The following is a 15,555-nucleotide window of genomic DNA, read 5'->3' as shown; positions in this document are numbered from 1 at the left end:
ATTTATTATGGAATGCATGGCCATGGCTGCCTCTGTCACTTGGGACTTGGCATTCAGCTCTTACCAGAAACTCTAAGCATCTGCCCTGGCAATCAACACCTTCAGGCCCCAGGGAAATGCTGTTTCACATTTCTTGTGCTGTGTCCTCAACACAAAAAGCAACTGTGTCTGAATGTCATGAGGTTTTAGGTTGTGCTGCTGTTTGAAACAGATAACTGCTTTGGAGTGCAGGAGAATTTGAGTAATGGAAGTTTTTTATTAGGGAAGTAAAAAAAAAAAAACCAAACTAACTCATCAAATCTTTTCTTTGTGATAAAGGGAACACAAAAGATTCTAGAATAATGAAGTTTCATGACTGAGTAAAGCCAAGCCTCTAATTTCTTGCTTATCTTTATGTTCCAGTTTCAGGTTTAGAGGTATTCATCCTGCTAAAAGTTAGATTTTATTTAAACAAGATATGAGATGCTGTGGAAGAGTCAAGTGAAACAGGGAAGGTGCTCAGATAGAGAGCAAATTAGTCTTTGGCAAAAAAAAAAATAAAATTTTTTTTGAATTTGTGCTAGTTTTTAAATATTACTTGCTTTTAATAATTACAAGTGTTCAAACAGATCTAATTTTTTAGAACATAAAAATTGTAGATACATTTTTTCTATGTTGAATGAAACTACATGAGAGATATTCAACAAATGTGACATTAGAATGAAATATAAGGAAATTAGAATAAGGAAATGGAAAAGTCTGCATGACTGGGAAGAAATAAACTCAAGCACAAACAAACCTAAAACTAATTTCTATAGAGATTATCTTCTGACCCTGAAAGGTCAGTGTAGATAGTCTGATTGAAGACATTTGAACAAGTCGAGCAACATGCTACTATTTTGTTTTCCTTTATCATATGCCATCATTGAAATACTGTAAGAAGAATAATAAAACATGGGTAATTGTGCTCAAAATTCTCCAAGCCAGGCTTCAGCAATACGTGAACCGTGAACTTCCAGATGTTCAAGCTGGTTTTAGAAAAGGCAGAGGAACCAGAGATCAAATTGCCAACATCTGCTGGATCATCAAAAAATCAAGAGAGTTCCAGAAAAACATCTACTTCTGCTTTATTGACTATGCCAAAGCCTTTGACCATGTGGATCACAATCAACTGTGGAAAATTCTGAAAGAGATAGGAATACCAGACCATCTGACCTGACTCTTGAGAAACGTATATGCAGGTCAGGAAGCAACAGTTAGAACTGGACATGGAACAACGGACTGGTTCCAAATAGGAAAAGGAGTTTGTCAAGGCTCTATATTGTCACCCTGCTTATTTAACTTCTATGCAGAGTACATCATGAGAAATGCTGGGCTGGAAGAAGCACAAGCTAGAATCAAGATTGCCAGGAGAAATATCAATAACCTCAGATATGCAGATGACACCACCCTTATGGCAGAAAGTGAAGAGGAACTCAAATCCTTTTGATGAAAGTGAAAGAGGAGAGTGAAAAAGTTGGCTTAAAGCTCAACATTCAGAAAACGAAGATCATGGCATTTGGTCCCATCACGTCATGGGAAATAGATGGGGAAACAGTGGAAACAGTGTCAGACTTTATTTTTCTGGGCTCGAAAATCACTGCAGATGGTGACTGCAGCCATGAAATTAAAAGACGCTTACTCCTTGGAAGAAAAGTTATGACCAACCTAGATAGCATATTGAAAAGCAGAGATATTACTTTGCCAACAAAGGTTCGTCTAGTCAAGGCTATGTTTTTTCCTGTGATCATGTATGGATGTGAGAGTTGGACTGTGAAGAAGGCTGAGTGCCGAAGAATTGATGCTTTTGAACTGTGGTGTTGGAGAAGACTCTTGAGAGTCCCTTGGACTGCAAGGAGATCCAACCAGTCCATTCTGAAGGAGATCAACCCTGGGATTTCTTTGGAAGGAATGATGCTAAAGCTGAAACTCCAGTACTTTGGCCACCTCATGTGAAGAGTTGACTCATTGGAAAAGACTCTGATGTTGGGAGGGATTGGGGGCAGGAGGAGAAGGGGACGACAGAGGATGAGATGTCTGGATGGCATCACTGACTCGATGGATGTGAGTCTGAGTGAACTCCAGGAGTTGGTGATGGACAGGGAGGCCTGGCGTGCTGCGATTCATGGGGTCGCAAAGAGTTGGACACGACTGAGCGACTGAACTGAATTGTGGATACTATTGCAAGAGACAAAGAAATCTGGAAAAAAAAAATGGCAGTGGTTTATATGATGATATCAAAATATCTGGTAATAGTTTCTGCTGTATTCTATTGAAAACAATAATTGATCATCAGTTCAGTTTAGTCCTTTAGTCATGTCCGACTCTTTGCGACCCCATGAATCGCAGCACGCCAGACCTCCCTGTCCATCACCAAATCCCGGAGTTCACTCAGACTCACGTCCATTGAGTCGGTGATGCCATCCAGACATCTCATCCTCTGTTGTCCCCTTTTCCTCCTGCCCCCAATCCCTCCCCGCATCAGAGTCTTTTCCAATGAGTCAACAATTTGCATGAGTGGCCAAAGTGGAAAAAACATTTTGAGATAATTAGATGTTTTTTGATCATAATTACAGTGAAAAGAAAAGATATACCCATTTGAACGCAGAGTTTTAAAGAATAGCAAGGAGAGATAAGAAAACCTTCTTCCGTGATCAGTGCAAAGAAATAGAGGAAAACAATAGAATGAGAAAGACTAGAGATCTCTTCAAGAAAATTAGAGATACCAAGGGAACATTTCATGCAAAGATGGGCACAATAAAGGACAGTAATGGTATGGACCTAACAGAAGCAGAAGATATTAAGAAGAGGTGGCAAGAATACACAGAACTATACAAAAAAGATCTTCATGACCCAGATAACCACGATGGTGTGATCACCCACCCAGAGCCAGACATCCTGGTATGTGAAGTCAAGTGGGCCTTAGGAAGCATCACTATGAACAAAGCTATTGGAGGTGATGGAATTCCAGTTGAGCTATTTCAAATTCTCAAAGATGATACTGTTAAAGTGCTGCACTCAATATGCCAGCAAATTTGGAAAACTCAGCAGTGGCCACAGGACTGTAAAAGGTCAGTTTTCATTCCAATCCCTAAGAAAGGCAATGCCAAAAAAATGTTCAAACTACTGCACAAGTGCACTCATCTCACTCATTTTGAGCAAAGTAATGCTCAAAATTCTCCAAGCCAGGCTTCAACAGTACATGAACCATGAACTTCCAGATGTTCAAGCTGGATTTAGAAAAGGCAGAGGAACCAGAGATCAAATTGCCAACATCCATTGGATAATCAAAAAAGCAAGAGAGTTCTGGAGAAACATCTACTTCTGCTTTATTGACTATGCCAAGCCTTTCACAGTGTGGATCACAACAAACTGTGGAAAATTCTTCAATACCAGACCACCTGACCTGCCTCCTGAGAAATCTGTATGCAGGTCAAGAAGCAACAGTTAGAACTGGACATGGAACAACAGACTGGTTCCAAATTGGGAAAGGAGCACGTCAAGGCTGTATATTGTCACCCTGCTTATTTAACTTATATGGAGAGTAACTCATACAAAATGCTGGGCTGGATGAAGCACAAGCTGAAATCAAGATTGCCTGGGGAAATATTAATAACCTCAGGTATGCAGATGACACCACCCTTATGGCAGAAAGTGAAGAAGAACTAAAAAGCCTCTTGATGGAAGTGAAAGAGGAGAATGAAAAAGTTTGCTTAAGACTCAACATTCAGAAAACTAAGATCATGGCATCCGGTCCCATCACTTCATAGCAAATAGAAGGGGAAACAATGGAAACAGTGAGAGACTTTATTTTGGGGGGTCCAAAGTCACTGCAGATGGTGACTGCAGCCATGAAATTAAAAGATGCTTGCTCCTTGAAAGAAAATCTATGACCAATCTAGACAGCATATTAAAAAGCAGAGACATTGCCAACAAAGGTCCATCTACTCAAAGCTATGGTTTTTTCAGTAGTCATTTATGGATGTGAGAGTTGGACTATAAAGAAAGCTGAGCGCTGAAGAATTGATGCTTTTGAACTGTGGTGTTGGAGAAGACTCTTGAGAGTGTCTTGGACTGCAAGGAGATCCAACCCATCATTCCTAAAGGAAATCAGTCCTGAATGAATATTCATTGAAAGGACAGATGCTGAAGTTGAAACTCCAATACTTTGGCCACCTGATGCGAAAAACTTACTCATTTAAAAAGACGCTGATGCTGGGAAAGATTGGAGCCAGGAGGAGAAGCGGACGACAGAGGATGAGATGGTTGGATGGCATCACTGACAATGCACATGAGTTTGAGTAGGCTGCAGGATTTGGTGATGGACAGGGAAGCCTAGCATGCTGCAGTACATGGGGGCCCAAAGAGTCGGACATGACTGAGCAACAACTGAACTGATGATGGTTTCAATAAAGATCTAGATGATTTGGGCACTAAGTAAGTACCTCATGGATTGACATCATAGAATACTTCCCATATTTTGGTATTAAATCATCATTACCAGAACTAAAAATTGCTGATTTATTTTCTATTTGTTATAAATTTTGATAAAACTGAGTTTGTTTTCATTTCAAATAATATGAGAAATATCTTCTATTTTAAGAGGAATCAATGTTTTATTTTTAATTATTTTTCCTTTGACCACATTGAGCTGCTTATGGGGGTCTCAGTTCCTCAACCAGGGATTTCCTAACCACTGATCTGGCAGGGAATTCCTAATGTTCTCTCTCTCTTTTTTTTTTTTTTTGGCTCCTCCAGGTCTTAGTTGCAGCAAGCAGGATTTTAAATCCCGTTGTTGCATGTGAGATTTTTTTATGAACAGTTTCAGCATGCAGAAGGCAATGGCATCCCACTCCAGTACTCTTGCCTGGAAAATCCCATGGGTGGAGGAGCCTGGTGGGCTACAGTCCATGGAGTCGCTAAGAGTCAGACACGACTGAGTGACCTCACTTTCACTTTTCATTTTCATGCATTGGAGAAGGAAATGGCAACCCACTCCAGTGTTCTTGCCTGGAGAATCCCAGGGATGGGGGAGCCTGGTGGGCTGCCGTCTATGGGGTCGCACAGAGTCAGACACAACTGAAGTGACTTAGCAGCAGCAGCAGCAGCATGAGGAGTTTTTAGTTGAGGCATGTAAGATCTAATTCTTTGACCAGGGGTTGAATCTGGGCCCCCTGTGTTGGGAACACAGTCTTAGCCACTGGACCACCAGAAAAGTCACCACAATGTTTTATTTTTTATTCTGAAATAATTTCAAAATCACAAGTTGGTTGTAAGAACAATAGTACAGAAAATTTCCATATATCCTTCTTCTAGGTTCCCTATTGTTAACATTTTAATACATCTGCTTTTTCATTTTCCTTCTCTCTACATGTATGTGTGTTCAGTTCGGTTGTTCAGTCGTGTCCGGCTCTTTGCGACCCCATGAATTGCAGCATGCCAGGCCTCCCTGTCCATCACCAAATCCCGGAGTTCACTCAAACTCATGTCCATCGAGTCAATGATGCCATCCAGCCATCTTATCCTCTGCCATCCCCTTTTCCTCCTGCCCCCAATCCCTCCCAGCATCAGAGTCTTTTCCAATGAGTCAACACTTCACATGAGGTGGCCAAAATACTGGATATGTGTATACACACATAAATGTAGTTATTTTTTGTCATTTTTTGAGAGTAAATTGTGAAATGATGCCTATTTTGAACTCCAAAATAGTTCAAAGTATATTTCCTGAAAAACAAGAACACTCTCATACATAACGGTAGTGTGGTTATCAGAATGAAATTGACATTGATCTATTACCACCATCTAATCCACAGATTTCATTTAAATTTCACTGACTATTCTGAGAATATTCTTCGTAGAAAACAAAAAAAAAAAGCCCTTCCTTTTTCTTTTTTTCTTTCTTGTCCAAGATGAAGCCTAGAATCGCACATTGCATGTAGTTGTCTGTTTCAAACTGGAATAGTTCTTTAGTTTTTCCTTATCCATCCTAATTTTGTCATTTTTGAAGTATACATACCAATTACGCTGTAAAACGTCTCTCAACTTGGGTTTGTTTGCAGTTTCATCAAGTATCAGACAGATTAGACTAAGTGCTACAGAAGCAAAGGAATTTAACAGCAGGGCCTACTACCCTCAGGGAGTTTACAATCTAGGGTAGGCTATGCTATGCTAAGTCACTTCAGTTATGTCCGACTCTGTGCGACCCCATAGACGGCAGCCCACCAGGCTCCCGCGTCCCTGGGATTCTCCAGGCAAGAACCCTGGAGTGGGCTGCCATTTCCTTCTCCAATGCATGAAAGTGAAAAGTGAAAGTGAAGTTGCTCAGTCGTGTCCGACTCTTAGCGACCCCATGGACTGCAGCCTAACAGGCTCCTCCGTCCTTGGGATTTTCCAAGCAAGAGCACTGGACTGGGGTGCCATTACAAAGGTGCTGTGGGAAGGCCCCTAACCCAGGCTTGGAGCACTAAGGCAAGGCTTCGTGAGGGGCATGTGCTCTGGACTCGGAAGCGTAGTCAAGAAGCAGGCAAAAGTGCTCTACACTAAATTTATTCTACTTAATTAAAATTTTTTTTCTTGCTTACAAAAGTAATACAGGTTTGTTATGAAACAACTTCCTAGCACAGGCAAGTCAATGCCGTTAATAATCCTCCATGCTAGTGCTCACAGTCGCTCCCTGTCGGATTACCAGTCTGGAGATGAGGGACTTTGCGGCTCTGAGGATTCGTCGGGGGAAGGCGAAGGTCAGCACCGGTCTTCCCACCAGCAGGGGGAGGCACACTGCACTCCGGCCGACCGGCTGGTCTCTCTTCCACACGTCGCGGGCGTGTTCGTCGGCGCTACATACTGCGCCTGCGCGTGCGCCGCGGCCTTTTTCCCCCCCGGAGCCGTGCTGGTTCTGCAGCTCTGTGGCAAGCCGCGGAGTCTGGGTTCTGATCCGCAGGATGGTGAGTGGGTATCCCGTTGCTGGGGCTACAGATGCATGGGGCCTTCCTCTCCTTGTCCTAAAGCCCGCCTAGAGTCCGTTTAGCGCGGCGCAGGAATCGGATGGCGTTAGATTGCCGGCTCCGCTGTGGTCGGGCTGCAGCTCCCAGCGTGGCCTTAATGGCTGCCACGGCGCTCAAGCTTAGTGGGGGGAGGGGTTGAAGAAGATGGGAGCTGGGACAGGGGATTGAGGAGGAGATGAGTAGAGTAAGCAAACGGTGTGGATAGTTCTGGCTTGGCAGAGGGGAGCTCCGGCAGGCGGCCCGGAAGGGAAGATTGCATGGAGTCGGTCTCAGACTACTGGCCTGAGTGGAGACGGGCTCTGGCTTCTCGGACCCAGCTCCGCTCATGACTGGTGGGTTTTCCGAGGGAGCGTCGGGGTCGGCAGGTTGTTTGGGAAACCTGTGTTACTGGTCCGAAAAAGTGGCTTTTAAGCCAAAACCATCAGTAGAACCTGGAGGCTCTGGTGTCTTTGGGCCCCGAAAGAAAGCCCATTTAGTTTGGTGTACCTCTCCTGCTTTTTTCTCTAAATTGTCGCTGGTACCAGATTTTAGTGAATTTTCGGGTGGTGTGGTGCTGTAGTTTGTGGGGGACTGTTGTTTTAATCGGGAGTGATTGCCGAGTATGTGCTTGGCCAGTTGTGTTTCGTGACAAGAAATTTAGGCTTTTGAAAAAAGTTCGTGGAAAGGGAAAATATAGGTTCATGAAATGGGACAGCATTAAGAACAGACTGACGTTTGCAAAATAGTTGTCTTAAGCAAAAGTTGGGACACAAGGATTGTTGGTCCAAGAGGGAATAAAAGTGGAGAGTGTTTAAAACTTTAATAGTGCTCGTTTTATATCTGGTTACTATAATAAATTGGCCTACATTTTGTATGTTTGCTTTTTCATTCCTGTTTTGGCGCTGATTCATTTTTATTTTGTTGTATAAAATTGTCAGTCTTGATAGATGGAAAATAGAAGAAAAGTGATTTGATTTCTCAGATTTGACAAAGTGATGGTTTTCTGGATTCACTTTTGAAGTTTAGGTTGTTACTCTGTCACAAAGTTAAGTTGTTACTTTGTCACAAAGTTTTGTTTGTCACAAAGTTAAGTTGTTACTTTGTTACAAAGTTAACTCAAATGTCAAAGACATCAAGCTAAAACATTTATCAAAGTTTTAATAATTTACTCTTTTATCTTAAAGGGGTTTGTTAAAGTTGTCAAGAACAAGGCCTACTTCAAGAGATACCAAGTGAAATTCAGAAGAAGGCGAGGTATGGTCAGGTTTTCATATTCTCATTAGGAAAAGATTCTGCTTTGTAACGGAGTGGACTTTCTTAATTTATTTTTTTCTTTCAGAGGGCAAAACTGACTACTATGCTCGGAAACGATTGGTAATCCAAGATAAAAATAAGTACAACACACCTAAATACAGAATGATTGTTCGTGTAACGAACAGAGATATCATTTGTCAGGTAAGTTGTATTTTAGACTTAAATAATAGTTGGTAACCTCCACCCCCACTTCTTCAATTACTGTGCTAGAGACATACTTGGGAAGCAGAACAAATGTATGCATTAGGTCTGTCTAGTTTGGTGCCTGGCACTCCAAAAAACATTCATTGAGTAGTTGTTTTAGTAGGTCTGAAGGTGGAGCCTGGAGAATTGGTACTGTTAAAAAAAAAATACTTTGAAGCTCAGCTGTTCAGCAATCCTACCCCAGTTTAATCCATTCAGTTTAGGGGGGCGGATTAGAGAAATTTATGGTTCTGTGCTGTTTTTCGGGGGATGGGAGGATAAATTTAAGACCTAGTAGAAGGTTCTTGACCATTGTAATTCCAGTAGGATACTAGAATTTGTTGTGGACTAAGTCCACTTATGCACTGCTTTGAAGAGGTAGGTAGGTGTGAATATTCCTGTATATTGTTTGAAGTAGTTTTAGTAAATATGTATGAAGGTGTCTCCCATGCAAAAGATTTTCAGAAAGCAGCAGTTTGCTTATTAGTTCAGTCTCTCAGTCATGTCCAACTCTTTGCGATCCAGTGGACTGCAGCACACCAGGCTTCCCTGTCCATTACCAGCTGTGTAATTTGAGACATATGTATTGTGGCATTTGACTCAAACCTACCTGCTGTAGTTGACGAAGCCATAAATCTGTAGTTGAAACAGTGAGTGGGTTTAACGAAGACAAGTCTTAAGTGATGCAGGTCTGTATCTAGCTTTTTGTTAACTCCTTTGACAAAGAAGATACTTGGGACAAGTAATCAGTGAAAACAGATTACTAACCTCATTTTTCTTTTATTGTAGATTGCTTATGCCCGTATAGAAGGAGATATGATAGTTTGTGCAGCTTATGCTCACGAACTCCCAAAATATGGTGTGAAGGTTGGCCTGACAAATTATGCTGCGGCATATTGTACTGGCCTGCTGCTGGCCCGCAGGGTATGTACAAGATTATTTCAATTGGCATATTTTGGAATTAGCTCACTTGAGTTGTCTGTAACATAGATGGTTCATAGATGGATCAGATACCTTCAACCGTGGGAACAGAGAAGCACCTCTTGTTGCCCTGTGGCTTAAAAGGGCACCACTGCAGAAGATAATTTTATAAATGCATTGTTTCTAACAGATACACTTTCTAATCTGGGGAAGCCTTTTTTCCTCTCCAGTTTTCTTTCCTGTTTGTTGTGTGTATCTAGGCCAGTAGAATTTTCTGCAGTGATGGGTATCTGTAATCTATGCTGTCTGATGTGGTAGCCACTAGCCACATACATTGAGTGCTTGAGATGTTTTTAGTGCTACTCATAACTGAGTTTTTAACTTAAATATGAATAACCGTCTGTGGCTGGTTGGTGGCTACTTGTTGGACAGATCTACTCAAAAGTGTAGATCTTGTGAGCATCAGATCAGATCAGTTGCTCAGTTGTGTCCAACTCTTTGCGACCCCATGAATCGCAGCACACCAGGCCTCCCTGTCCATCACCAACTCCTGGAGTTCACTGAGACTCAAGTCCATCGAGTCAGTGATGCCATCCAGCCATCTCATCCTCTGTCGTCCCCTTCTCTTGCCCCCAATCCCTCCCAGCATCAGAGTCTTTTCCAATGAGTCAACTCTTCGCATGAGGTGGCCAAAGTACTGGAGTTTCAGCTTTAGCATCAGTCCTTCCAAAGAAATCCCAGGGCTGATCTCCTTCACAATGGACTGGTTGGATCTCCTTGCAGTCCAAGGGACTCTCAAGAGTCTTCTCCAACACCACAGTTCAAAAGCATCAATTCTTCAGTGCTCAGCCTTCTTCACAGTCCAACTCTCACATCCATACATTGTGAGCATCAGCGTACGTTAAAAATGCAGACTGTTCTTCACACCTTCAGAAATTATGTTTTGATAGGATGTCCACGTGATTTATATGCATGCTAAGTTTTGAGAAGCAGTGCCTTAAGCTTTTGGGGTGGGGCTAGGCATTGGTTGGGGGTATTCAGTTTTGTTTTAATAATCTTTGCCTCTGGGTGGCAGCATTTCCTATAATACAGAAAGGAAATGAAAGTGTAATTTTTGCCTTGTTTTTGTTTTCTTGGTTAAGCATGTGCCATTGTTGGGGACCCACATCTTCACTGGTTATAAACATGTTTGGTTGGGGAACACTGTCTTATATATGAGAGCATTTTATTGCAAAGGCACTACTTGTGAAACCATAGCCACCTGACGTGTACTAGCAGAGTAGTGGCTTAATTAACATAATGTAGTGGCTTTGTAGAGAAAAAAAGATATTGTTTTAAGTACTGTGTCCTAATTGATTGTTACAAAAATCAAGTATGGACAGTGTAGCCGATTCAGAAACTGTTAAACAGTTATCCTTGTGATTAAAATTGGATGTCTGAAATTTCTTTAAAAGTAGGTTGGGATAAAGAGAAAAGTGAATTGGAAAGAATTGTTTTGTTTGGCTATTAAAGTTGTGAATTTTGAGATATTTTAGAGTTGTTTGAATATATTCTGATAAGCATTTAGACTGGCTTCTTTGTTAATAGCTTCTTAATAGGTTTGGTATGGACAAAATTTATGAAGGGCAAGTCGAGGTGACTGGAGATGAATACAATGTGGAAAGCATCGATGGTCAACCTGGTGCCTTCACCTGTTACCTGGATGCAGGACTTGCCAGAACTACTACCGGGAATAAAGTTTTTGGGGCCCTAAAGGGAGCTGTCGATGGAGGCTTGTCTATCCCTCACAGGTAATAATAGTATTCAAGACCACATTTCCTGGACTCCAAAACGGCACTATTTCTAACTAGTTGGGCTTTGGAGAAAATTGAACCAGTGAAAGTAATAGCAGTATCATTGTGTACTTGCCATGTGCTGGGTACTGTGTAAAAGGAACTTGGTGGGGTGGGAAGGAATTGTAACATGGTTTATAAGTGGAGAGACTGGGCTTCAGAGGTAAAATGAATTGTCCAAGGTTTTAGAGCCAGTAAGTAGAGAAGCCAGTGTTGAAACCACTACCTTTTGTGTGTGGCTAAGTTTTGGTTGAAGTAAAGTGAAAGTTGCTCAGGTATGTCTGACCTTTGCCACCCCATGGACTATACAGTTCATGGGATTCTCCAGGCCAGAATACTGGAGTGGGTAGCCCTTCCTTTCTCCCAGGGAATCTTCCCAACCCAGGGATCAAACCCAGGTCTCCTGCATTGCAGGGGGATTCTTTACGAGCTGAGCCACAAGAGAAATTTTGGTTGGAAATGAGCAGCTCTATTCTACCGATACTCCCCCTCCCCCGCCTGTTTTGGCAGGGGAGTGGTAAACAGTAAAATATAGCCTGACTGGCACTTACTTCTGTAATAGAGGGGAGGGAGTTGTGTCTTGCCAGTTCTCTTGCAAGGCACCTGTTAAATGTAATCTGGAACAAATCACTTACCATGTGCCCTGAGGCACCACTAAGTAATTGTAGGTTTTCAGGAAAGTAATTTTGAAACATGTCTATGAAATATGGAGAACTAACTTTATAGTGGCCTTGGTTCATTTAATAGTTTTTAAAGGTGCTTGTTGCATGATTTTCTGTCCAGGAATTCAGAAATTAGCTGCTGAATGATGATATCCCACTAACTGAGCAGTCAGTAGTTGGTCCTTTGGTTGCATATGATGCAATTAATTGTTTCAAGACGGGACTGATGGCAGCTACTGAAATGAATTCCTGCTAGTAAACTGATTTCAACCAGTATATACTAAAATATGGAAAATTTTATTTCAGTACCAAACGGTTCCCTGGTTATGATTCAGAAAGCAAAGAATTCAGTGCTGAGGTACACCGAAAGCACATCATGGGGCAAAACGTTGCAGATTACATGCGCTACCTGATTGAGGAAGATGAAGATGCTTACAAGAAACAGTTCTCTCAGTACATAAAGAACAACGTAACTCCAGACATGGTAAAAAATTTTTAAATGCCTGTATTGGTAAATTTATAGAACCAAGTTTTCTGTTTTGGGTAGGTACGTTAATACAGTTTTATTTCAGGTTAACAGTTAAAATTGAATAATGGCATGTTCGTAGGTATAGACAGACCTTAAAAAGCTGGTTTTGGCTTAAAATGAAATTGGGATATTGGGCCCAGGGCAAGTTAAAAAGTCAGAAAAGATATTAGAAGGAGCTAGGCTTGTCAACATGCTTTTAGGAATCTTTTAGATGCTTAAGGATGGCAAGCTTCAAGCATCCAAATCTAAAGCATTTGGTGGCTCTTACGCATTTGGCTGTTCTGTAGTTAAAAAATTCATTTGTGTGGTCATAGTTATAATCTACTCTGATATGAGGTTCTATGTACTAAACTTCCCTTTTCTTGAGATAATAGGGGAAAGGTTCAGTCTTCATTATAGCCAATAAGTGCCATGTTGATTTTCTGTGTGTCAGGCATGCACAGAAAAGGAGAGGGACAGGTCTATCGCTAATTGTGTGTGATGTTGCAGAAGTGAAAGGGCCCATGTTTTCTAAAGTTTAATGTTGTTGAAGTTTAATGTTGTGAAGTTTATCACACCTAAAGTTGAGTCTCAGGGTTATCTCTTAACACATTGAAGTAATTGAAGATGATAGTGCTAGTGTTGATAATGAAGGCATAGAACACCAAAATCACAGATTATAAAACCTACAAATATAGAATTTTATGTAAATTGATGGATTATATGTCAAGTAATTGTTGTTATTAGGTTCTTTCTGTTGGTGCATAGTTTATATTTTGGTATACCTATGTCTAAAAATTATATTTAGAATTATAATTGGGTGGTAGATCACTTACTGTCATTTGTATGCTTAGTACACAATCTTTTAAGACTAAATAAACACTATAGTTCTGAGTTTTTGAGCTAGGAAATGGGTAGCTTTATATTAGTAATGTAGATGCATGTTAATTTTCACGTGAGTATATTTATGTTACTATTGACATCACCCTAATATTAAAAATACCTTTTAGTTTAACTAATTCTGCTTTGCCTGTAAAAAACTTCTTCCTAAGCTACAACATGTGTTTCAGATGTCTGCTTCCTAATGCTTTCTTAATGCATGGTATACTTCAGCCAGACCATTCTTTGGCTAATCCTTTTACAGTAAGCTCATTCATTTTATCTGTAGAGGCCTCTGCTTATGTGTGCCTCCTGAAATCTTCTGCAGACATCTGGTATGTCTCCAACAGAATGTCTTTTTATAAACTAAATTCATGGTGTTATCTACGTACATGGTTGTATTTCCTATGGAATTGATCTTGTGGAAGAAGTGAACTGGGTTGGTTAGATTTGTTAAATGGCTGCATTTGAAGTCATTAAATTTGTTAAATACAGTAGAGAGCTGTAATAGCTAAGAGAAGTAGAGAAACTTTCAAAAGGGATTTAGGTATTTGAGGTCTCAAGTGCTGTTTTAAGTTTTTGCATTATTTTCCTTGGCTAATGAGCTTTATACAAATACATGTTGTAATTGCATTTTATCCACGTTGAATGTGTAGTTTTAGAGATCTGGATTAACTTGACTCATTCTTAAGGAAGACGGTAATTGTTACTGAGTCTCAGGCATTTTAGTTTCTTCATGACTTGATCTTCCATGTGTTTAACTGGTAGTCATTTGCTTGGGTTAGGAAGTACTGAAACAATTCAGAGAGTTGCAACATTGTTTTTTGTTAAATTTTAGAACAAAATTCTCAGTAATGTTTCTAATAGCCTTTCAGGATTTTCTAGGGAAATTCAGACCTCTTTCTGATTCCACTAAGGCCTGATACTGCCAGATATGGTGATTTGTGGTAATAGATCAGGAGGTCCCTGGTATGGGATCCTGGGAATAACTTTTGTAAAGACCTATCAGAAATCAGTGGAAAATAGAAATAATGGGGAATGTGGGAGGACAGAGATGCATTTGGCATTTGTTTGTTGGCCCACATATTCTTCATTGTAACCTCTTAAATGCTGGCATGTATCCATACTTGAATGAACGAATTTAGGTCAGATGGTTTTAAGCGAGCATAGTATGTGTTTCTACAGAAACAGTTTATTCTGAACTTGACTCAAGAAGTATAGTTGAACAGCTCAGAAATTGTGAATTTTTTTCTTTTTGAGGAAGAGTAAGTTAAGTTTTGTGAATAGTGTCAGTTCATATTGCCTGTGGTAAAAACTGGGACTTAGGAAAATGTGGTTTTTATATGGATACCGACATGGACTTAGTCCTTTTGAGAATCTGTCTTAGAAGGACAAAATAGAGCAAGCAGTAGAATCCAGTGTGTCATATTATCGTTTAGGGCATGTGAAATGAAACCAAGTACTGTTTGCTTTGCTTTGTTTCAGATGGAGGAGATGTATAAGAAAGCTCATGCTGCAATACGAGAGAATCCAGTGTATGAGAAGAAGCCTAAGAAAGAAGTTAAAAAGAAGAGGTGTGTATCTTTTTTCTTTTGGAAAGAAAGGTTGGGAGGGGTTCTTGCCTTGTTGCATCTCTCGCAGACTCTGAAATTGTGCAAACTCGATCACTAGCTCTGCATGATGTTGCAGAGGTGAGGGGAACCAGGTTTGCTAAAGTAATTGTGGTGATAGAAATGTATTAGCCTCGGATGCTACCGAGGTGGCTCATTCTATCCCAGTACATTGTAACTACTGCCTTTTTTTTTTTGGCTGTGCTGTGTGGCACATGGGATTTTAATAATGAGTCTAAGCATTATACTTAAATCTTTACTTGATTTTTGGCCCTGTGATATAATAGGACAGTGTCACAGAAATTGGAATTTGGGAAAGTTAGACTAAGATCATAAATGAGTACATGTATTGAGAATTGGATTATTTGACTTTTAAAGTCAGGTTTTTAAAAGTTACATCCCTTTGTTTTCTTTTTGTTTCCTAGGTGGAACCGTCCCAAAATGTCACTTGCCCAGAAGAAAGATCGGGTAGCTCAGAAGAAGGCAAGCTTCCTTAGAGCTCAGGAACGAGCTGCTGAGAGTTAAACCAAACTACAATTTTCTATCAACATTTTTCAGATAAGAATAATAAACTTATTGAACAAGCAGCTGTTTGTGTTAAGCTCTTGTTAATGGAATTTTGGAAAGCACCTGACATAGCCAGTA

The 15,555-nt window shown here is 40.6% G+C and overlaps 1 protein-coding gene and 2 non-coding genes across 3 annotated transcripts; all 3 read left to right on the top strand.

Annotated features, from left to right (window-relative positions):
- Positions 1 to 6,818: 6,818 nt before the first annotated feature.
- RPL5 (ribosomal protein L5) lies at positions 6,819 to 15,497 on the top strand. The gene is made up of 8 exons (XM_019957043.2): positions 6,819 to 6,962; positions 8,186 to 8,255; positions 8,341 to 8,456; positions 9,288 to 9,422; positions 11,007 to 11,209; positions 12,220 to 12,397; positions 14,786 to 14,874; positions 15,336 to 15,497. The coding sequence occupies exons 1-8, from the start codon at positions 6,960 to 6,962 to the stop codon at positions 15,433 to 15,435; spliced, it is 894 nt and encodes a 297-aa protein (XP_019812602.1). The 5' UTR covers positions 6,819 to 6,959; the 3' UTR covers positions 15,436 to 15,497.
- LOC139182370 (small nucleolar RNA SNORD21) lies at positions 12,052 to 12,147 on the top strand. The gene has a single exon (XR_011566036.1). It is a non-coding gene; the product is annotated as a small nucleolar RNA SNORD21 (small nucleolar RNA).
- Positions 14,953 to 15,085, top strand: LOC139182372 (small nucleolar RNA SNORA66). The gene has a single exon (XR_011566038.1). It is a non-coding gene; the product is annotated as a small nucleolar RNA SNORA66 (small nucleolar RNA).
- Positions 15,498 to 15,555: the final 58 nt, after the last annotated feature.

The sequence above is a fragment of the Bos indicus genome, chromosome 3 (genome assembly GCF_029378745.1).
Source record: "Bos indicus isolate NIAB-ARS_2022 breed Sahiwal x Tharparkar chromosome 3, NIAB-ARS_B.indTharparkar_mat_pri_1.0, whole genome shotgun sequence".
In the NCBI taxonomy this organism is placed as follows: domain Eukaryota; kingdom Metazoa; phylum Chordata; class Mammalia; order Artiodactyla; family Bovidae; genus Bos; species Bos indicus.
The sequence above is the reverse complement of the archived record's forward strand: the minus strand, read 5'-3'. Positions and strand labels throughout refer to the sequence as shown.